Source organism: Prosopis cineraria, unplaced genomic scaffold (assembly GCF_029017545.1).
Source record: "Prosopis cineraria cultivar Desert tree isolate PC_DT_omini unplaced genomic scaffold, ASM2901754v1 PC588, whole genome shotgun sequence".
In the NCBI taxonomy this organism is placed as follows: Eukaryota; Viridiplantae; Streptophyta; class Magnoliopsida; order Fabales; family Fabaceae; genus Prosopis; species Prosopis cineraria.
Genome location: NW_026555913.1, coordinates 10,252 through 34,161, shown reverse-complemented (window position 1 = coordinate 34,161; position 23,910 = coordinate 10,252). Strand labels below are relative to the sequence as shown.

The following is a 23,910-nucleotide window of genomic DNA, read 5'->3' as shown; positions in this document are numbered from 1 at the left end:
GCTTTTTGTGTATCACCGCAAATCCGCTAGCGAGCTGGTGCATTACATTCAACCTTAGCCTCGTGTCCGAGGCTCGAAGCCTGCGCCTTGGCGACTGAACTAGGTGGAAGTTAGAACCCCGAATTACGTACCATTTCGGCTGACTAACTGAATTAAGCCCCATTTTTTTTTTTTTTTGCAAGATCCAAATGGGATCAGGAAATCAGAAAATCATCCATGTAACTTGACAGCCATCATGGTCAACAAAAGGCAAAAACTTATTGTCAGCATCATTACCCAAGCTAAAACAAGAGGTAACCCAGACAAATTTTTTCCATTAAGAAAAAAAAAAGGCACTTGCCACAGAATTTCATACCTTCCAGAATTATTAAAGAATGTCTCTCGAGAAACAAAGGGAAAAAAAATCGCAAATAAGAATGTAAACTGTAACTTGCCTAACGAGAGATTCTAGAACTCCCTCTTACCCTCTCTTGGCTGCCTGCCTGCCCATCTAACATCTAGATATATACAACAAGGTGTTTGAGTTGACCTTGGTATAAGTATGTACAGAAACCTACTAATCACAGGGTACGTATCCACCCCTTCTGTGAATTTTGCTTAAGTCACAAAAATACTAAAAATACACAGAATGTGCATCCCTCATGTATTCTTTTTGCCTTGCAATCAAGCTCTAAACCCTTAAAACCCTTGGAAGGGGAAAATATCAGTCACCGATTCCACGACCTCAAGTACGGCTTTCCCATTTGATCAAGTAAAGCAGGATTCTGATGTGGTAAGTTCATCCATGCCGAATCATCAGGCAGCAAAGAACTATGAGCCTCACGTCCACTTAAGTAATCTAATGGATGAGAAGTTTGAGGTACAGCTGCATTTAGCCTGGGTATGCTAGCATCTACTGCTCCATAGGATCTGGTTGTAACGAATTGGTCAGTGTGTCTGACTGGGTCATAGGGATTTGCTGCTCGTAACTGGTTACACTGAGATAGAACACTAAATAAGCTCTGATCAGAATTGCCTCCTGTGCTAAGACTCTGACTTGACAGACTACCGCCATCAGATCCACTCCAGGCACCACGAACTTGATGGTCAGCAGGAAACCAATGCTGACCAATGAATTCTCCTGTATTCAAGTGAGATTGAGGAGGTGCAGACATGCGGGAAGCATTACCAGCCCAATCACTCATATTTACTGCAGATAATGGATCTTGCCTGGGAATCATGTATCTGCTACCTCCATCTGAATAAATATTATCTGAGATGTTTTCTGGCATGTAAACCTCACTAGGTCTCCGATGCACCTGGTCCAATGTAAATGATGTTGGCAGGGGCTCCTTGAAATGACCAGAAAATTGACCATCCCCTATCATGGCATTGTTAGAACTCAGGAAATCTAACCCGGCTCCTTTTTGTTCTTGATGATAAGATAACACTCCCTCTCCCTTGAATAGGGATTGGAGCAAATCACTACGATCTTGGTTTGGATAACTAAAGGATCCATCACCTGATTGCCTCTGTAATTTTTTACTGGTCTCTTCCTGATGCAAGTCAGATTCTAGATCAATCAGATGGGTTTGCTGCTCTTCATTTACTTGTGGGTTTGCAAGTGACATTCCACTAGCTGTATATTCATGGGTCCCACCAGAATCATAGTAAGAATGTGGCATTTCAGGTGCTTGCCAGACATCACCGCCACGAGAAGAAAAAGGAGTTCCTTCACCAACAGGAACATCTTGAGTGTTCATATTCCTTGAATACTCAGTTTCTTTCTGCAAATCATCACCTGATTTTGATAAAACAAGAGTCTTTTCAGAATCTGACAATGTGGAGTTGACCTCATTGTCACTGCCTCGGTATGAATTATGTGTTAGGGACTGATTCTCTGGGGATCTAGAAATAGAATCTTCAGTGTCTTTTGAGATAGACTGATCATCATGACCTCCATCCTCTTCCTGATCTTGAAGCTTGCTCCCCGAGCTCTCACCATCCTCATCCTAAAGGGCCAAACATAATTGTAAACGTACTGACAGGTTCACTAATAAGCTGCTCCACTGTTATGCAGCAACAAATAACAGCAAAACCAAATATCTCCCGGATATTCCAAAATCTCATACAAGACCTGCAAGCTCTATCCTAGGAAATTATGAATTTTGTTCAAAAAAAAATCATAATTACAAACCTCTAACAGCAGCTTCTTCGGTTTATCCTTGATCTCCACCACCAAAGAAATTATCACAGCATTTCTTTGTTTATGCCTCTGTGTCCAGTTTGTGTACGCCACAGGGAGGTCTTTGTTCACTAACTGCAACCTATACAATTAATGCTTTTGAATTAGCAGGAACAACACAATTTTTACAAGGCAGCAGCTAAAGAAATGCTCTAGACAACATACTAACCAATGCTCATGCAACTTCTTCTGTTCTTCCTTGATGAATACTTCATATGATTGTACATGAATGTTATCAAGATTACCCAAAACACGGTTGAGAGATCTAGACTCGATACTTTTACCAGTCTGTTTCATACTCTTAACAAGTTCATGCTGCTTCTTGCTAATCTGACAGGCACAGAAAAAGATATCAGAAAATCCAACAGATATTTAATAGAACACCCTACCCAGGGGACAAAAAGACTAGCTCATCCTGAAAGAGAAGAAAGAAGAGAATAATTCATAGAAATATCAACAACACATTTGATTTAGTCCTTGCTATCAAAGAGGCGGCAATTTTTATGGGGGGGATTAATGGAAAAACAAACATCACAGTAAAAGCTTTGAATAATATCACAGAAGAATTTTATGAACACAGCAATCTCCAACGAAGAGACAGACTTGAAAACTTAGGTTTACTTTTAATTATCATATAGGAGTTGGGACAATACAATTAGCATAATTGAAAGACCAACATTTGTCCTTCTAATTGCTGAAATTAATAAAATAATTGACTGAACCATTAAGATGTTTGTCCCTGCCAATTCTATACTTTAAAAACAAAACCAAAAAAAACTAAAAATTATTAAAATAAAATTTGAGGGAGATAAAGGGGGCAGTGCCTGACCTTGATACATGACATATATTTGTTGCTTTCACTAGAATAAGTGATACGCTTAAGCAGTTTGTCTCCCTTCATAGGTCTTGCTCTCTCATTAAGCATATCATCTGAAGAGACAATCAGATTCCTAGGTTTACCTTTAACAGAGCCTTTGTCAGGCGCCCTGCAAAGCAATATTTCAGCAGTGAAAACTACCCCAAATAACTGTAAAATACCATTCCCTTTTTTCTATACATACTACTTTGGTCCTATTTATAAGATGTTTCGCAAAAACAAAAAGTGGTCCTAATTATAAGGTGTCAAACAAAAAGATGACATAATCTTCTAATTTTACTCTTTAAATTGAGAAAGCATTTGCACAAACAAGAAGATGACTCATTGTCTTCCTTTAATTAGTAAGTGTATAATTGGAAAGTTGGGATGTTTTTTTAACAAATAAAACAACATGATAACTTTTTTAAAGCAAGTGAAAGATATCTCCAACACATTATAAATAAGAATGGAGGGAATATAATCTAAGAAATTTGCTCTCAATAGTTAAATTACTTGTTTTTTATTACGATAAGAAACAACTATTCATCAAGGACATTCAATTACATAATCCCAAAAACAAGCTACAGAAGAATATAAAAGCCAAAACATGACTGAATGAGCAGAAATATCCGCCTCCCTGCCCCCAATGAAAACAGACCAAGATCTTATGCAATGGCAGTTTTAGCACTGTCCAGCCAGGAAATCCGTTGGACCAAGAGTTTCTTGGCAGTTGCTTGTGCAACTGATACTATTTAAAGAAATGCAAATCATGAGCTGTGACAGAAACTGCTGCTAGAGGACATCATTAACATCAAGCCCGCAAGCAAGCAATTAATGTGTTACAAGAAATGAGGCAGGACTAGTTACAAAAAAACCATCCAAGCATAGCCCAAGTGAATACCACCAAAGAGAAATACCAATATTGCTAATAGTTAAGGATTGATTAATTACCTTTTCTGAAGTTTATCACCTTTCCTCACCAAGGAAATTTGGTTGTCGCTACTAAATGCTTTCTCCTCAGCTGCCCAAGAACCCGACTCAGATGAAGCTGTAACATTCTCATCATGATTGTAAACCCTAGATTCATATAAATTTAAGGGCATTCTTTTCTCCACATTATTTGACCTGGATAATCCCATGAAATTATCGCATCAATGATTATCAACTAAGCTTCCAATTCAGATGGAGAAAAACCATATCAAAAACGAATTCAATTGATTGCAAGCAAAACTTAGCATATGTTATGTTATATCAGAAATTCTTTTACATTAATAAACATTACCAACAAAAAAGTCTGTTTATAACAAATATAAAAAGTTCAGATTGCATAGAACTCACTAAAATTTTAGTTACAATAAAACCCTTTAAACTTTCGAATTTGTACAAATAAACCCCTCTGCAATTATTTAAAATGTTACTTCAGGATCGAAAATTAAGAAATCAGCTCCAAAGGTGGAGACAGGGTCTCCAAGAAAAATAGAAAAGCGTTTAAAAGACCAGGCTCCATTTGTTTTTGTCTACTAAATATAATTGGCAGGATAAAAACGTCTTGTAAACACCAAATTAATTCACGATGGTGAAATCCATGCCAATTTTGGCTGATATAAAAATGATATCGAAATCCACTTTGGTTTTTTTTTTTTTTTTGGTAACTCAATTACAAGCCAAATTTAAACCCCCCAAAAAAAAAAGACAATTCCACTCAATTCAATTCTCAACTTTTGGGTGTTCCAAAGGTGCTAATGGGGAAAACATCATCACATTAAACACATCTGAACAATGAAAATCCAGGAATCAACCATCTCAGCCTTTAAATGACACGGTGTCTCAAATCAATGATAAAATCCATGCATTTTCAAAACAATAAATCTTAATATGAATTGCATAGGGTATATCCCGGTTGCCATCTTCCCTGCAGGTACAATGGAGAACCACCAATGCAAATATTGGGAGCCAAGAGTTGGATAAGACATCCTCCTCATAATCATAACAGAAAAACATGTCTAACATTCTTGTACATGTGCACGTGTGCAGGGTGTGCAAATTGCAATACATCAGAAGTCTATAAATATACACCTCCAAGTCTTCGGCATGATTTCCTTTACTGGATCTTGGCCGTGTTCCCACTTCTCTTTCAACTTTTTTAAATATCCTATCATACTGCAACAAGAAGAATTAAAATACTATAATAAATATCATAATGCAGAAATGGAAGGATGTGCAGTGGCATAAAAATGCATAACTTACTCATGGTGATAATTATGTAACTCTGCATAGTACAATTTCTTATCAGACTTAAGATGCTTTTCTCTATCAACAATCATATCAGGGTGAAGATCCCCTGAACAAAATGAGGTTCCCCTGCAGGTGTATAATTCAAACCCAATTAAGACTCAGGAAACAGGAATGTTTACATAAAAAGACCAACTGACTAAAGAAATTTTATTACTTTTTGTAATGAAAAATTGCCAAGATAAATAGCCAGCAATTTTTTTTTATTTTTTATTTTTTTTGGGGGAGTGGGGGAGAATGAACCGTAAGAAAGCCACAGCAACAGTATTAGAAATGATCACAAGCAAAACAGACATATCAGTATAGAGGAGACGAAAACTAAGCCTCAAGCTATCTCAACATCAACCATACCATCATATGCCCAATCTTTACTCATCCTTACCAAAATTACTCATGAAGGTAAGAAGGTAATTACAGACACATCAGTGTAAAGGAGACAAAAAGCAAGCCTCAAGCTATCTTAACACAAATCTTATTATCACATGGCCAATCATTCCTCACGTACCCTTAAGGGTAAGAAGGTAATTATAATAGTTAGTCACTGCTACTCATTCAACTAACAATAACAGTAATTACTTGCTAACTACCAGTCCCAAGCAACAATAACGCCTACCATGAAAAATAATACTTCTCAATAATTGCAGTAATGGATGAATTAGGGGAACCGATAAAGGTTGCATCTTGAGTGTTTCCGTTGGTTTAAGGGTACACTTGGTTTTAAGGGTATGTTGCCTCAAGCCATCAAAACACAAATCTTGTTATCACAAGCCCAATCCTTCCTCACTCACTGTTACATTACTCACAAGGGTTTAGTAGCAAGTTACAATAGTTATCACTAACTAGTCATTCAACTAACAATGATTACTTGATAACTAAGTAAATCGAAGTTCCATGTAATAATTGTTTCCCCCACACAAAATAATCCTTATCCTTGAGGATTCCAGTAATGGCAGAATTAGGGAAGCCAATAAAGTTTGCCTCTTGTTTGTCTAGACTGGTTTAAGAATACATTGTCTTTCTGAGGCACCTGATAGCCAGGATAGATTTGCTCTTGTAGACAGCTTACTGTAATTTCAGAGCTCATTTGAGTATCATTGGAAGCTTTAGCTTCCTCTTCTTGAACCAGAATCATAAAAATTTGAGAATTCTTCAATTTGTGGTCAAATGAATATATCTCAGGAAACCAGTAGCATATTCCCTTGCCCCTTCTCTCCTCTCTCTTGGTAAAGCTTTAGCATGCTGGTTTTGCTTTTGTTGAGGTTGGATATTTGATTCTTGTCAGCTGTAGAGGGACTTTTCAGTTTCAGTTAATTATTCTGCATTCGTGGATTCAAGAAAGAGGTAAGAATGCTCTGGTTGCATGGATCCGTTTGGGTAGGTAGTTTGCCTGCGGAGAGCTTGGATGGATGCCTCTTGCAATCTTGCTAGCTGCATGGTGTTCACAAGCGTGTTGGATTTGGACATGCATAAAGAAGCCTCAACTTCAGCTTTAATCCTCCCAAGAAGCAGCTGGTGGCAACTATTCTGGTCGTTGAATTTCTAAAAGCCATTCTTTGATCTTCTCTCAGTATTCAGCCCCTGATCCGTCTTAGGTTTTTAAATTCAGCCTTTGGATACACCCATAATAAGTCTGAATTAAGTGTCCCTGTATTCAAGATACTCTATCCAACTTCTTTCTCCTATTCTTCCCTTCCTCAGAAATGTTTGATGCCATTGCAGTGCCTTACCTTCCAATGTATGCTTATAAATTGGATTCTTTGGTCCAGACGTATCAGCGTCAATTTGACAAATCACCCGTGTTTGGCTCCCATTGAATAAACTATCTTGTGGGCATCAATTTGACGTTTATCCTCTATTGATACTTGCTTTTGCTCCGTTTACTTCTCAACTGGAACTCAATGGCATTTGGAGAAGTTTGGATGCCTTATTAAAGAGAATGTTCTCCATTCTAGACGTGGAACTCTATTATTAACTCACCTATAAATGGATTTGTTCCATGTCCTACTCCAGCTCTCTGAATTTATATGGAGAGTCTCCCTCACTGTGCTTCCAAGAATTGTTGCTCTAATAACAATTGTGTACAAAGCACAAGAACATTGATATCCTCAAGTCATCTCAACACAAAAAAGTTTATTACTGCGACCCATTCTTCCTCACTTACCCATGTATTGCTCAAAACCGAAAGCAGGTATTTACAATAGTTATCACTTTTTTTCAAGGAAGTTATTACCAACTACCAACAATGGTTAGCCACTAACTAACAACTAAAGCACTGATTTCATGGAAAACATAGAGATGGTAGTAAATTACATAAAAACTATAACGTAAGACTAACAAAAGAAGCAGAAAGGTAACCCAACTAATCTGACCCCTAATATATTACAAAATTCTAATTTTCTATGTGCAACCAAAACAAATCTACAAATAACAAAACCTTTTTGATGTTCTATAAGATCGGATTACATCTATAAATATTTCATAGGATCTTCTAAGAAGAATTTATGCCCAAAATATTCTCATAGACTGAAGCTAGTCAACATGTATCTGTTAATAACATCATTCCCACTTCATCATAAGAAATTGCCACTTACTCGTGCACCATATATTTATATGCACAACTGGGTGCACTAGATCGGCCTTATATGTGAAGATGCATGAATACATATGGTAGACTATGCTATCAGAAATCAAAAACAAAAACTCAAATACTCTAAAGATATCAAGAAAGAGATCTTGCCATTTCAGGAATGGATTTCCAAAGTGAAAGTTATCCCCAGAAAGTAATTCCTGAACAACTTGGTGAGGCTCTAAGCCCCTGGGGAGCAAATTCATCAGAAGGTTTCTCTCGTCATCTGAAAGATGGGTCATCCAAACCTGTCATAAGTTTTATATAAGAACAATTAAGCATGACCCCAACATTATCATGATGACGATGATGATAATTTTAGCTGCAAATAATTAACCTGACCACAACATCATATTACCTCAAATGAAAGAACCTTGCTTAAATTATCGAAGTCAAAAATTTCTTCAGGTACGGGAAACACATCAGCCAAGATGTTGTGGCCACTAGGAACAAAATTGACAAGCGGCTTCATTTGTTTCCAGCTGATGCCTATCTGCTCCCGCTTGGCAACAACCCTTCTCTGATTGGCATCCCACTCAACAGAAATGTGAGATTTCATGTTTAAGTCATTTTGCACTGGTCCAAAATTTCTTCTTTTATGCCTGTCCTGCTCTCTAGAACCAAAACCAACAATGCTAGCACCACTTAATCGTTTTCTCCTCTGATCAGCAGCCATTGGGACAAGGTACGAAATATTCTTCAGACAAGCACTCTACCAGAATGAAGCAAGACACTACCTTGTTCAATTTTAATAAACAGCTTCCATCTGTAAACAACCTAGCAAGCAGAAATGGAAAAGATTCTCAATTATATCATAACTCTCCAAGTCTGACTCCAATGTATAGACATGTTAGACAATATTTTCTCTCAACATGTAATAAAAAGTTGTTCCCTAGGAAGATATGAACCAGCAACCTTTCCTGCCCTCATAAAATTAGCCATTGTTTTTAGCAACCACATTAACAAAGCACTCCAGCTAGTTAAAAATTCAAATAACACAGAGCAAAGGAGTTTCAGAAGCGGCGCTAAAGGAAGCATATTAATCAACAACAGGACAACCCTTACAGTTATATATGAAATAAGCTAGAAGCCTCCGTCATTTCTTGCTAAATATATTCATCCAGCAGGTAGAGGAATCATAGATCATCTGCCAACTAGAACTAAGAAAGATGAATTTCCCAACTAATTGGTTAACTCATACAACTATGCCCAATTTTCATGAGATCCCAGCAAATTAACGCAAATGCATAACCAGTTAAAATCTAAATTCCTTCGATGTGACAATTACAAACATCATAAGAATTCATATACAGGTAAGTTTCCCAGGTCAATGCCAGAATAAATGCTTACAACTTTTCACAGTCCAACAAAGATGCTACAAGAACTAGCTTTTCCAGGTTAAACTGAAAACATCACAGGCAAGTCGCCCAATGGAAACAGAAATTATTATATCGTTTTCAACTGCTATCAATCCCCCTCACATCATGTCAAGAAAAATTGTTTGGCAAAATAATAATAATTTCAAAGTTCATTCACATAAGAAAACAATATACGCAACTACACCACTTAACGTGGTCGAAGTACCCAAGTCTTGTTTCTCCATTTAGCATTGAGGTAAATGTGTTGGCCAAAGAAACATTGAAACAAATGTAACTACAAATATATAAATATTTATCTATTAATGTCAAAGAAACACCCCCTTTCTTTCAGGGGCTGGGGGTAACCAAAAATAGAACTCATGTCATAAGCTTCCTGAGCAAAAGGCTCTTAGCAACACCGCTTGCTTCTCTATACATAAAATTTAAATGAACTGTCCAGTTTTTTACAGAATAATGAAGCAACTCAGTCTCCCAAAAAAAAAACAGCTCAAACATCTGTCCGCTGGCATTCAATAATTCAAAACCAGAAAGTGAGAGAATTGCTCACAGTAGCAACCTCTCCGACCCCCTTAATTTCCCCGAAAAACTAAAGCCGAAAATACCATTACGAGAGAGGAAAATAAATAAATGAACGAATAAAAAACGCGCGCGCGGGAGCTGAATAATTACCATAAGAAGAAAAGCCGAAAGATGTAACAAATATCCTCCGCGGCACCTATGGGAGCCGCAGCAACCCCCTGCAAGTAAACCACGATTAAAAAAACAAAATTTAGAGAAAACAGCTAGTAAGCCACATTCAAGTTACCTTCTTTCCAGATTCGGAGAACCGAAACCCTAAAAACCAAACCTTCAGGGGCAAACTTGACGAGGTAGAGAGAAAAAAAATTAACAATGGGAAGCTGAAGAAAAATTACCAGCGAAATCCTCGTTGCCCGCCCCAGAGAAAGAAGACGTCTATAATCTGCAGTAAATCGAAGCAACAAACTTCGCGAACAAATTGAAATTTACCCTTCACCGGAGACTGCGATAACCTAAGAGGTGAGGGGGCAGAGAGGGGAAGAGTTACCGAAGGTTTCGTATTATCGGATTGGCTTGAAGGAGAGCGTGAGACAAAGACACACGCCCGCAATTGCGAGAGAGGATCAGACGAGTGTGGATTCTCTGAACCGTTATTTTCCGCATTGAATTGTTCCTTCGCGCGTTTAAGCGCGGCTTGGCTCGAGCTGCGGCTTGGAGGCTTTACCCTAGGGTTCTCTCTACTTGTGTTAGGTGTCTAATCCGCTGCTTAACGAGGAAAAGCAAGACAGAACTGAACTGGATTTTACGGTTTTTCTCGCGTCACTCGACGAGTAGAATGAGGGTAGCAATTCACTGCGCCTGCACCTCCTTGTTCCAACCATACTGGAAATCCTGTTAAAGACGGAGAACAAATTTATGTTATATATTTGATGATTTGATTAATTTATTTTTGGAACAGTTAGTCATGTTTTTATTTTATTATTAGATATTTTTTCTTCCTCTATTATTTATAAGATACTTTCTCTGATCTTATTTATAGAATAAAACGAGAATAATTTTTTTGTCTTATTTATAAATTACATCATTAAATTTTTATTATAAATTTTCTCTTTTACCCTGCATTAAATGTTGAAGAGAAAAAAATATTATTAAAAGATATATTTAATAAGGACAAAGTTAATAACTTATTAAATTTTAAAACAGAGGTAATGAGTTTTAAAGTTTTCATTTATATTAATAAAACATGTCGAAAATAACTTGTAAATAAGACTAGAGAAGTACTTAAAATAGTTGAATCTTGAGAACTCATCAGCATTTGTATGCTTCCAAACTTAAAAAATACTTACAAGTATGTTTGTGTAAACAAACTCAAAGCCTGATCAACTGATCCAATCTATCCCAACCCAATCTAGTCCAAAATAAGAAAAAGCAACCTGAACACAAGACCGGGTTAGTGGTCAAGGCTGACTAGACCTCAAACCAACTTTGAGGACTAGTTAGCCCAGGCCAATGCTTATACACATTATATTGTACTCTTTTAGTTTTTTTTATAAATTATTTATGTCAATTTCATCAATACCAATAAAAAAAAGTACAAGAAATAAAAAGTATAAAATTTTAAATATGTCCTTACATAATAAATTCAAAAAGTGATATCATATTTCTTTTTCTTTTTCACAAAGGAAAATTTTAAAAATACTTTTTAAATATTGCCTAAAAAGTCATACCATGACTTATAAATAAAAACAAATTTAAAATGTGATTTATAAATAGAATTAGAGAAAATATTATATTATATTATATTATATTTTATTTTATTTTATTTTATTTTTTTACATAACATCAATTATACTATTTTTATTTTTTAGATGATCCGTATGTTTTGCCCATTTTCCTGGGGCCTGGATTTTGACGCCTTTTAGGCCTAACTTGTGCCCCTCGCCACCTTCACTAATCAACCTCATCACCATCGTCCCTCCTATTAGTAGCACTTCCACTCCCAGGCCTCTACCGTGGCGCCGTCTTGGATTCCTCACTTTCCTTTGTAGTGGTGTTATTCTCATCATTTGTGATTGTCTCCACACCTTCTCTCACTGTCATCCTCATGAACAAGAGGAAGCAACGAAGTTCATTCTCCTTACTCTTACTTTTGTAAAAAAGAGGAAGCGCGAAAAGGTAATTGTTCAAAGCCTTACCATAACAGAAAAGTGTTTACTATGATACTTAAAAATCAAATATCATTTCACAAAATTACCATGATAAAAGAAGGTTTTCCATACCATTAAAACATTTTACAAAGTACACTACCATAATAAAAAAAAGTTAAATATGTGAAAATAGAACTACCATGATAATTTAGGTGGAACTAAGCTTAACAACTATACCAAATGGAAACAATATTAATTTAAGAGTACCTCATGAGATCTTATCAAAAACAAGTATTTAAATCAAATAAAATGATAGAAAAGGTAATTAAAGTGAAGCATGGTTCTCATAAGTTAAATTATCCAAAATAAGTTCAACGGAGATAAAATAGCCTAAATGAACCATTTCATAAGTTAAAAACTTAACAAAAAATAATTATGAAAAAAGTCATGTCACGTGCCACGACATATGTGACATATGCCGTGGCAATGGCATAGAGAGGGAAATACACTCTCTGTGACATGTGTAGTTTCTCTACATGAGGATTTTATTCACAAATTCCCATTGTAGGTGCCAAAATATGCTTTTTTTTTCTCCCGAACAAAATCCCCCTTCTAAAGTCAACATCAAAACCAAAGCCTAAGTGTGAACAAACTTGGTTGCACACCAAACATCTTAGATAATATAACATCCTAGTTTTTATTGAAAAATTAAATTGAATAATTAATAATTAGTTAGTAGTGTGGGCACTTAATCATAGGTTAAAATAGGCCTAAAGACATGCATGAAGTTTAAATAGGGCCCAAATACAAGTTTTATGCCAAACTAGGCCTAAATTTGGTGCTTTAATGAGGTGCCTCGTTTTTGTATCATGCACTAAATTTGAATACCAATTCTATGTTTATGACAGACCTGATAAAGAGGGTTGTGGTGTTATTTGGGTGATTTTTCACAGGCTTTGCTAGGGTTTAAGGTTCTCACCCTAATGCACGAATTTATAGCCACAAACCACTAAAGTAAGCTTGGTTAATCTTTCATCTACCCTTTAATCTTACTTTTTTCTACAGTTTGTTCACTTTTAGTATTAGGGTTTCATTTTTTTAAAATACCCAACCCTTAAGTTTGAATTTAAGGTGCTACTTGAGATAAATTAATGTTCTTTAGGTAGTATTGGTGTTGTTTATGGCTATGAGATAATTAAATCCAAAACCCTAGGGTTAAAATTGACACTTTTATGATGATTTTGAATTCTAAGATTTAAATATATACATTGGAAAGTGTAACGAGCGTTAATGAGACTAAGTAAGATGATTAAAGTGTATGGGAGATGCTGGGGTTAATGAGAGTAATTAATTAACCTAATCCTAAGATTAGTCTGTGATTAGTGTTTAAGCATTTTGTTAGCTATAAATAGTGAGAATTATTGATTATTAGTATTGTGTGATATGTAAATTATGGTGTTAACACCTTAAGTGGTGCCTATTCATGTGTATAGGGAACTTTGCTTGCAAGGAGTGATGGTAACTACTCTGACCTGCCATAGTGTGTAACTTGTGATTGATGGTATGGAATTTTGTTATGGAGAGTTGTGTTGTAAAAAAATGTATTTAAAAATAAACACGTGTATTTTAAAAGTTTGAGTTGCTAAATGAGATTATACCATACTGAAATGTGTTTTGAATTAAGGTTGTGTACTTGAAACCATGACCTATTGTGTTTTTGAACATGCATGTATGGAATTGTGTTTAAATTACATGGTTAGTAGTGTAAGGTTGGGAGTTGTGTGTTAAACTAAATTACTATTTGGTATGCCCCCATTAGGCTTAATGGGTGGCATACATGGCTCGAACTAGCTTACATTTATTTAGATGAGTTAGAGTACCGAGTATGATGTAAGGTGGTGATAAGGCAATGTCATGCATGATTATGTTTGAACTTGAAATATTATTATGTATTTCAATCATGTTTTACTTGTCTGCTTAACAGTCAATGTGATTAGTTGCATGTACATGCATCATGGTATTTTAGTTAGGTTACTAGACATTTATGTCTCATCTCTTGTGTATAACTATTTTTCAAGAAAGAGCTCAATCGAAAAAGCACTTAAGGCTTTGTATTGGTGTAGGGAACACCATTTTTGTTTTAGGGCCTTTGTTTACTTGTAATTTATACATTTGCTAGCCTAAGGATGTTCTTATCGTATATTGAGTATGTGACTCCTTTTGGTGAACAAAACTTGCTAGCTAAACTGTAACATCCCAATTTAAATTTTAATAGTTAATTTAGGTTAATAGAAATTTTTTTTAAAAAAAAAATATAATATTTAGAGGTAAGAAAATTAGTAGAAAATGATTATTAAATCTAATTTAGGATATAATTCTAAAAAAAAAATTTAAAAAAAAAAATAAATTTATTAAAAAAAATTAATTAAAAAAATTAATTATTAAATTATTATTATAATAAAAAAAAGGGAAAAAGGTATGCCAAAACAAAAAAAAAAAAAAAGGAAGAAGAAGAGAAAACGAATTTGCTTTCGGCACCGCATGAATAGTAAGTATAAAATAATAATAAAAAAAAAAGGGGGGAAGAGAGAGAAGAAGAATAATAAAAAAAAATGTGTGGGACCCACTGAATTTTTATAAAAACTCACCTTCCTTCATTTCCTCATTCATTCTGCGCGCGAGCTGAGGCGGAGAGAAGCGAGTTTCCGGTGCGAAATATCTAAATTTTTAAGGTAAGAGTTTTTAATAGGATATTTAGGGTGTGATTTTAAGCTTTTCAAGACTAAGTAAGTGTTCTAAAAATTTTTCTTAGTCATCCTTCTTCTTTAGTTTCTGAGTTTGTAGTGGTAGAAAATTTAAGATCTGGAAGAGGGATGAATTTATGTTGAATAAATATGATTTTTGAGGTTGTCAGTAGTATAATAAATGTTCTAGAGTATAAATTTATTGATGATCTTTGAATCTGTGGCTTATGGATCAAATTCTAAACTAGATCTGAAAATATATGTTGATTTATTGAGGTTTAGATGATTATTTGGGATGAGAAATGAATTATTATGGTTATAGGATTATGATTCTAAGCTAGAGACTCAATTTTTAATTTTTGGGTATTTTAGGTACGAATTTATAAAATAAAAAGAAAATTTTGATAATAGAAATTAGTTTAAAATTTGATTTTTAGATTATTAATGTTTATTGATAATTAAAAGAGGAGTTAAAAATTTTACTTAATAGTATTAACTATAGATTTGTATTAAGATTGAGATTAGAATTATGTTATATTTTTAATTCTATTATTAGAATTATTTTATTAGTTTCAAAAATTGAAACTAATATTTATAAATAATATGTTATTTGTAGATTGTATTACTGGTGAAGATTGTGGAGAGAGAGAAATTTTAAGGAATAATTTATTGAAAAAGCCACAAGGTAACCATGCTTTTAATTTATGATTAGTGTTACTTCTTGTTAATTGGGTGATTATTGAGAAAATTATGAATTTTGTAATATTGTATAATTGTGCAATATTATTATGAATTTGTTTAATTATTGTGGGAGGTGTTGGGAGACTTGCTATTATTGTTGTATTTATGTGCCACGTGGTACGCCCCTATTGGAGCTCAATAGGTGGTTTGTAAGGGCTCGGGCTAATCTACCTTTGGCCGGGTAATTTAGCACCGAGTGAGGGCTACGGCTCGAGGTTAATGGAGGGATATAAGGATGGTTGTTTGTGTTTATTATAATATTTCTTATATTTGTTGGAATTATATTATTTTTAATTCTCACTTAGTAAGCACACACTTAACTGTTTGTATACACTATCATAAATTGGCTTTGGTTACTGGGACTTTTGAGTCTCATTATGTGGTTAACAATTTTCAGGAGAAGAGCCACGAGTGACACGTGGAGTCCCAGAGGCTTAGTGGTATAGATCCACTGTCTCTTTTGGGTATTTAATTTATGATTTATAATGTGTTATATTGCCAATATTAGGACTTTTTTATGTTTATTGTCAATTATATGAATATATAAATGTAATCATGCCTTTCAAACTATTTCTATTTTGGTACAATTTGGATGACTGTAATTTTAATATTTGGTTTACTTTGGATTGGTTAAAATGGCATGATTATAAGGTCAAATAACTGGCTTGTGTTGAAAATTGACTAAATTGCTTATTTTACTTGTTGGGAGTATAAGGATGGACAAATGTGATTTAGTTTACTTGTTGGGAGTATAAGGATGGACAAATGTGATTTAGCCTAATGGCATGTGGGAGGTAAAAATTTATCTGAAATGTTATAGTGTGTGAGTTGAAGCCAATTATAAAATATTTTATATCAAAATTATTGATATAAAAATGTGTTGGGTGGCTGTAACCCCAACTATGGTTGAGTTAAATTATTTAAAAAAAAAATTTGGTGTGTTACAAATTTTGGTATCAGAGCTACATGTTTCAAATTCTTATAAATTATGAAATTGTTATACATTAACCTAGTTTATTGGCAATATACATTAGTAAATCATAATACTTCTCCATTATTTTTCTTGTCTTGAGATTAGTGTTAATTTAATTATGTGACTTCCATCCTTTAGGAGGGGAGAGATGGTGTCCAAAACTAGGAGAGGTGGCGAAATTACCGGTGATTCTATAGAGCCAATAGGAAATGACATACCTTCACTGCCACAACCGGAGCCCACACAGCAACAAATTGGGCAGGGCGAGCCCATACAGTCACAACTAAGGCAGGATGAGCCAACTATGAGGCAAATGATGGATCTACTATATAATCTTAGTGACCGCATGAAGAGACAAGAAGAAGAGTTGGCCGCTTTAAGACAATATAAGGAGAATGATAACCGAGAGGGAAATGGCCAACAAGAAGGAAGCCATACCAAGGTATTCAATGCGAGCCAATCTGCTGATGAAGGCTTACCTCCCTATTCTCACCATGAGACTAGTCCGAAGAATGTGAGTCTCCACTCTGAGCAACAGACATCCACGATCACAAAGATCTGGAGTACTTTTCGTAAGTTTAATCCTCCTACTTTCGATGGAAATCTTAAGCCGGCGGTAGTTGAAGAATGGATAGATCAATTGGAGAGTATTTTTCGTATGGTTGTGTGCACTTCTAATCAAAAGGTGCAGCTGGCAATATTCCTACTACAGAAGAGTGCTAAGAAATGGTGGGAAACATCAGGACCGAAGGATGATTCCTCTCTTACTTGGGAAGATTTTAAAGCCATATTGTTCGAGAATTATTTTCCTACTGCACTGAGAGCAGAAAAGGAGGCTGAGTTTCATGCATTCCGTCAGGGTGATTTAGATGAGGATGAATTTATTGAACAATTCTCAGAATTATCTAAATACTCTACTTACCTCCAGAAACATGAAGACACGGAGTGGATGGCTGAACGATTACTAGAGAAGGCGAGGCCTGATCTAAGGGAACAGTTAGCCCCTTTTGAGATCAAGACATTCAGTGAGATGTGCAATAAGCTTCGAATAGTTTCTCGGAGGAAGAGAGAGGCTAGATTAGAAGCTGATAGAGAGAGGAGGAAAGAACCTCATGGGAAGCCCCCTATCCACACCGACCCATTGGTGGAGTAGAGAAGAGGAGCAGTCAAATCTTTGGAGGCTTTAGAAATCAGAAGAAGAAGGGCTACTATCATAAGGGCCAGAGCTACAGAGGGAATCAGAGTGGAAGTCAAGGGTCCTATAGGAGCCCAGCTACCTTTAATCCTACTCCTAGTGCTGCTAGTAATCAAGCATGCAGTAAGTGTGGGAAGTTTCATTCTGGTGATTGTTGGGTTTGTTACATCTGTCAGAAGCCTGGTCATATTGCTCGATTCTGCTATCAAAACCAAAATAGGGGTAATGATCAGAGACCTACAGTACCAGCACGAGTGTATGCCCTCTCTGGGCCAGAGGCTGCTAACAACCCTAATGCTATCCGAGGTATAATCCGAATCCTTGATAATGATGTTTGTGCTTTGTTTGATTCGGGTGCTACACACTCTTTTGTGTCTGATGAATGTATGAAAAGATGTAAATTGCCTGTGTGTACCTTACCTTTTGATGTGAAGATTTCTACTCCTGCTGGTTTGACTGTAAGGACTGCTAAGGCATGTCTAAATGTAGAGGTTGAGTATGAGGGTCGAAAGACCACCATAGACCTCATTTGTTTGTCTTTGTCTGGGATTGATGTTATTGTGGGGATGGATTGGTTGTCTGCAAATGGAGCTGTACTTGATTGTCAGAAAAAGAGTGTGTCACTCTCAGCTCTTACTGTAACCCCTGTAGAGTCCCAAAGTCCTATGTTGTTGTCTGCAGCTCAAGTAGAACAGTGTATAAGAAAGGGCTGTCAAGCTTTTATGATTTTCTTCTCAATCAAGGCAGAGATTGAAGAAGGTGTAGATCAGATTCCAGTAGTGAGAGAATTCCCTGACGTCTTTCCTACTGAAGTGATCGGTTTGCCTCCAGAACGAGAGGTTGAGTTCTCGATTGAACTCGCACCTGGTACGGGGCCTATTTCTAAGGCACCCTATAGGATGTCTCCATCGGAGTTAGCTGAATTGAAGAGACAAATTGAAGAGTTGTTAGAGAAGGGGTTTATCAGACCGAGTGTATCACCATGGGGGTCACCGGTACTGTTTGTGAAAAAGAAAGATGGAAGCCTTAGATTGTGTATTGATTATAGACAATTGAATAAGGTAACCATCAAGAACAAGTACCCCTTACCTCGAATTGATGATTTGTTAGACCAATTAGTCAATTCAGCAGTATTTTCTAAGATTGATCTAAGATCAGGGTATCATCAATTGAGGGTTAGAGCAGAGGATATCCCTAAAACTGCTTTTAGGACTAGATATGGGCACTATGAGTTCCTAGTGATGCCGTTTGGGTTAACAAATGCCCCAGCTGTCTTCATGGATTATATGAATCGAATCTTCAGGCCTTATCTCGATGAATTTGTTGTAGTCTTTATTGATGACATACTTATTTATTCTCGAGATGAGGTGGACCATGCTAGACATCTTAAAATTGTTTTGGAGATATTAAGAGAGCACAAGCTCTATGCCAAGTTGAGCAAATGTGATTTTTGGCTTAAAGAAGTTAAATTCTTAGGCCATGTTGTTTCAGAAGAAGGGGTAGCAGTGGACCCTAGTAAGATAGATGCAGTGATGAAATGGGAGCAACCTCGAAGTGTGACAGAGATTAGGAGTTTCTTGGGTCTTGCAGGCTACTATCGTCGTTTCATTAAGGGTTTTTCACAAATTGCAATGCCCTTGACTAAGTTGACCAGGAAAGATGCTCCATTTATTTGGACGAACGAGTGTGAAGTTGCCTTCCAGGAGCTGAAAAAGAGGTTGACCACCACACCGGTGCTCACCTTACCTGTTCCAACTGCTCCTTATACCTTATATACTGATGCTTCTAAGAAAGGTTTAGGTTGTGTATTGATGCAGGAGGATCGAGTAGTGGCTTATGCCTCTCGACAGTTGAGACCTCATGAGGAAAATTACCCTACTCATGACTTGGAGCTTGCTGCTGTGGTATTTGCTTTGAAGATTTGGAGGCACTATCTTTATGGTTCTTCTTTTGAGGTCTTCAGTGATCATAAAAGTTTAAAATATTTGTTTGATCAAAAGGAGCTCAACATGAGACAGCGCAGATGGATTGAGTTTTTGAAGGATTATGACTTTGAGTTGAAGTATCATCCAGGAAAAGCTAACGTAGTCGCCGACGCTCTGAGCAGGAAGCTTGTACATACTGCTCACATGATGGTCAGAGAACATGAATTATGGAGTAGTTTTCATGCAGTAAATGTAGAAGTAGTCGAAAATCGTTTGGCTGCTCTACATATTACTGAATTTGAGAATAATTTTTGGGAAGAAATTAGAATTGCGCAACAGAAGGATGATATTTGAATAAGATTAGGGTAGAGATTGGGGCTGGAAAGGCTGAACATTTTGATGTGACCGATGATGATGTCGTAAGATATAAAGGTAGAGTGTGTGTGCCTAATGATACTCGATTGAAAAATATCCTACTTGAGGAGGCTCATCAGAGTAAATATACCATTCACCCAGGAGCAACTAAGATGTATCATGACTTAAGACGTGGTTGGTGGTGGCCAAGGATGAAGAGAGATGTAACTGAACATGTAACTCGTTGTTTGACTTGTCAGAAAGTCAAAATTGAGCATCAGAAACCAGCCGGGATGCTACAGTCTCTTGATATTCCAGAGTGGAAATGGGACAGCATTTCTATGGACTTCATTACAGGATTGCCTAGAACATCTTCTGGTCATGACACTATATGGGTAATCGTAGATCGACTCACCAAATCAGCTCATTTTCTGGCTACTAATATCAAGTATTCTCTCGAAAAATTAACTGAAATCTACATAAGAGAAGTGGTGAGATTGCATGGAGTGCCGACAAATATTGTATCTGATCGTGATCCGAGATTCACATCAAACTTTTGGAAGTCATTACAGGAAGCCATGGGTACTCGTCTGAGTTTTAGCACTGCTTACCACCCCCAGACCGATGGGCAAAGAACGAACCATACAAACTCTTGAAGACATGTTAAGAGCGTGTGCCATTGAGCTTAGAGGTAATTGGGATAGTCACTTGCCATTAGCTGAATTTGCCTACAATAATAGTTTTCATTCTAGCATTCAGATGGCACCTTATGAGGCATTGTATGGAAGAAAATGTAGATCGCCACTGTGTTGGACAGAATTAAGTGAGAGAACTGTTTTGGGGCCAGACATTGTTGATGAGACTACCCAAAAGATTGCTTTAATCAAGCAAAAATTACTCACAGCTCAAAGTAGACAAAAGAGTTATGCGGATAAGAGGAGAAGACCGCTTGAGTTTGAAGTAGGTGACCATGTATTTTTGAAAATCTCTCCAGTAACTGGTGTTGGAAGAGCTATTAAGGCTAAGAAGTTGACACCAAGGTTTATGGGGCCTTTTGAGATCTTAAAACGAGTTGGACCAGTAGCATACCAAGTAGCATTACCACCCCAAATTGCTGGAATACACAACGTATTCCATGTGTCACAACTGAAAAAGTATCAACCAGATCCTTCCCATATAATTGAACCCGAGGAAATTGAACTCAGGGAGAATTTAACATTCAAAGCTGAACCAGAAAGGATTGTGGATTATAAGGACAAGCAATTAAGAAACAAGACCATTAGATTGGTTAAAGTAATCTGGAAGAGCACAACTCCAGGTGATGCTACGTGGGAGACCGAGGACAGTATGCGACGTGATTATCCTCGTCTTTTTGATTAAGTGAGTAGTTAATAGTTATTAATTTTAAATTTTGAGGACAAAATTTCTAAAAGGAGGGGAGAATTGTAACATCCCAATTTAAATTTTAATAGTTAATTTAGGTTAATAGAATTTTTTTTTAAAAAAAAATATAATATTTAGAGGTAAGAAAATTAGTAGAAAATGATTATTAAATCTAATTTAGGATATAATTCTAAATAAAAAAAAAATTTAAAAAAAAATAAATTTATTAAAAAAAATTAATTAAAAAAATTAATTATTAAATTATTATTATAATAAAAAAAAGGGAAAAAGGTATGCCAAAAAAAAAAAAAAAAAAAGGAAGAAGAAGAGAAAACGAATTTGCTTTCGGCACCGCATGAATAGTAAGTATAAAATAATAATAAAAAAAAAGGGGGGAAGAGAGAGAAGAAGAAATAATAATAAAAAAAAATGTGTGGGACCCACTGAATTTTTATAAAAACTCACCTTCCTTCATTTCCTCATTCATTCTGCGCGCGAGCTGAGGCGGAGAGAAGCGAGTTTCCGGTGCGAAATATCTAAATTTTTAAGGTAAGAGTTTTTAATAGGATATTTAGGGTGTGATTTTAAGCTTTTCAAGACTAAGTAAGTGTTCTAAAAATTTTTCTTAGTCATCCTTCTTATTTAGTTTCTGAGTTTGTAGTGGTAGAAAATTTAAGATCTGGAAGAGGGATGAATTTATGTTGAATAAATATGATTTTTGAGGTTGTCAGTAGTATAATAAATGTTCTAGAGTATAAATTTATTGATGATCTTTGAATCTGTGGCTTATGGATCAAATTCTAAACTAGATCTGAAAATATATGTTGATTTATTGAGGTTTAGATGATTATTTGGGATGAGAAATGAATTATTATGGTTATAGGATTATGATTCTAAGCTAGAGACTCAATTTTTAATTTTTGGGTATTTTAGGTACGAATTTATAAAATAAAAAGAAAATTTTGATAATAGAAATTAGTTTAAAATTTGATTTTTAGATTATTAATGTTTATTGATAATTAAAAGAGGAGTTAAAAATTTTACTTAATAGTATTAACTATAGATTTGTATTAAGATTGAGATTAGAATTATGTTATATTTTTAATTCTATTATTAGAATTATTTTATTAGTTTCAAAAATTGAAACTAATATTTATAAATAATATGTTATTTGTAGATTGTATTACTGGTGAAGATTGTGGAGAGAGAGAAATTTTAAGGAATAATTTATTGAAAAAGCCACAAGGTAACCATGCTTTTAATTATGATTAGTGTTACTTCTTGTTAATTGGGTGATTATTGAGAAAATTATGAATTTTGTAATATTGTATAATTGTGCAATATTATTATGAATTTGTTTAATTATTGTGGGAGGTGTTGGGAGACTTGCTATTATTGTTGTATTTATGTGCCACGTGGTATGCCCCTATTGGAGCTCAATAGGTGGTTTGTAAGGGCTCGGGCTAATCTACCTTTGGCCGGGTAATTTAGCACCGAGTGAGGGCTACGGCTCGAGGTTAATGGAGGGATATAAGGATGGTTGTTTGTGTTTATTATAATATTTCTTATATTTGTTGGAATTATATTATTTTTAATTCTCACTTAGTAAGCACACACTTAACTGTTTGTATACACTATCATAAATTGGCTTTGGTTACTGGGACTTTTGAGTCTCATTATGTGGTTAACAATTTTCAGGAGAAGAGCCACGAGTGACACGTAGAGGAGTCCCAGAGGCTTAGTGGTATGGATCCACTGTCTCTTTTGGATATTTAATTTATGATTTATAATGTGTTATATTGCCAATATTAGGACTTTTTATGTTTATTGTCAATTATATGAATATATAAATGTAATCATGCCTTTCAAACTATTTCTATTTTTGGTACAATTTGGATGACTGTAATTTTAATATTTGGTTTATTTTGGATTGGTTAAAATGGCATGATTATAAGGTCAAATAACTGGCTTGTGTTGAAAATTGATTAAATTGCTTATTTTACTTGTTGGGAGTATAAGGATGGACAAATGTAATTTAGTTTACTTGTTGGGAGTATAAGGATGGACAAATGTGATTTAGCCTAATGGCATGTGGGAGGTAAAAATTTATCTGAAATGTTATAGTGTGTGAGTTGAAGCCAATTATAAAATATTTTATATCAAAATTATTGATATAAAAATGTGTTGGGTGGCTGTAACCCAACTATGGTTGAGTTAAATTATTTAAAAAAAAAAAAAATTTGGTGTGTTACATAAACTATATATAATTCCTCTAAACTTTGTACCATGCACAAATAGCTTCCTTATATTTGGAATTTTAAAATGAACCCCCCCTTAAGCTGTACGTGAACGAGTGAATGCATGTGTATAAACATTATTTAATGTGTGTGCTGTGGCTAAGTGTCCTATAATATGGTCATTGGCTTTGGTTGTAGTTTGAAAGTATAGAGAAATTTAATGATGTGTTTTGAAACTCTTGAACGTTTTAAATTGATTACCAACAAGATCCTCACATTAATAATAAGATTTGATCTTATGATCTTGTGAATCAT

The 23,910-nt window shown here is 35.4% G+C and overlaps 2 protein-coding genes across 5 annotated transcripts; one reads left to right on the top strand and one right to left on the bottom strand.

Annotated features, from left to right (window-relative positions):
• Window positions 1–294: 294 nt before the first annotated feature.
• Window positions 295–10,695, bottom strand: LOC129297684 (uncharacterized). Of its 4 annotated transcripts, XM_054936031.1 has the most exons (13): window positions 10,292–10,692; window positions 10,183–10,211; window positions 10,047–10,114; window positions 8,736–8,775; window positions 8,357–8,612; window positions 8,110–8,246; window positions 5,328–5,441; window positions 5,157–5,240; window positions 4,032–4,205; window positions 3,054–3,210; window positions 2,394–2,554; window positions 2,177–2,306; window positions 295–1,991 (listed from the first exon to the last, which is right to left on the bottom strand). In XM_054936031.1, the coding sequence occupies exons 5-13, from the start codon at window positions 8,555–8,557 to the stop codon at window positions 708–710; spliced, it is 2,442 nt and encodes an 813-aa protein (XP_054792006.1). In that variant the 5' UTR covers window positions 8,558–8,612; window positions 8,736–8,775; window positions 10,047–10,114; window positions 10,183–10,211; window positions 10,292–10,692; the 3' UTR covers window positions 295–707. The 4 variants fall into 4 exon arrangements, with proteins under 4 accessions (XP_054792006.1, XP_054792004.1, XP_054792005.1 ...); XM_054936029.1 differs by having other exon boundaries at window positions 8,357–8,775; window positions 10,292–10,695; XM_054936030.1 differs by lacking the exon at window positions 10,183–10,211.
• Window positions 10,696–16,847: 6,152 nt separating this feature from the next.
• On the top strand, window positions 16,848–23,133 carry LOC129297683 (uncharacterized). Its single transcript, XM_054936026.1, has 2 exons — window positions 16,848–18,002; window positions 23,057–23,133. Exon 1 carries the CDS (start codon window positions 16,848–16,850, stop codon window positions 17,652–17,654), a length of 807 nt encoding a protein of 268 aa, XP_054792001.1. The 3' UTR covers window positions 17,655–18,002; window positions 23,057–23,133.
• Window positions 23,134–23,910: the final 777 nt, after the last annotated feature.

What these genes read in the sequence shown, in the direction of transcription:
- LOC129297683 (XM_054936026.1), top strand. Translation starts at nt 16,848, where the DNA reads ATGAAGAGACAAGAAGAAGAGTTGGCCGCTTTAAGACAATATAAGGAG.
- LOC129297684 (XM_054936029.1), bottom strand. Translation starts at nt 8,674, where the DNA reads ATGGCTGCTGATCAGAGGAGAAAACGATTAAGTGGTGCTAGCATTGTT. An exon ending in GGAAATCCATTCCTGAAATG is followed by an intron (nt 5,442 to 8,109) that starts GCAAGATCTCTT and finishes ATACACCTGCAG; the next exon opens with GGGAACCTCATTTTGTTCAG. An exon ending in AATATATGTCATGTATCAAG is followed by an intron (nt 2,555 to 3,053) that starts GTCAGGCACTGC and finishes TGTGCCTGTCAG; the next exon opens with ATTAGCAAGAAGCAGCATGA.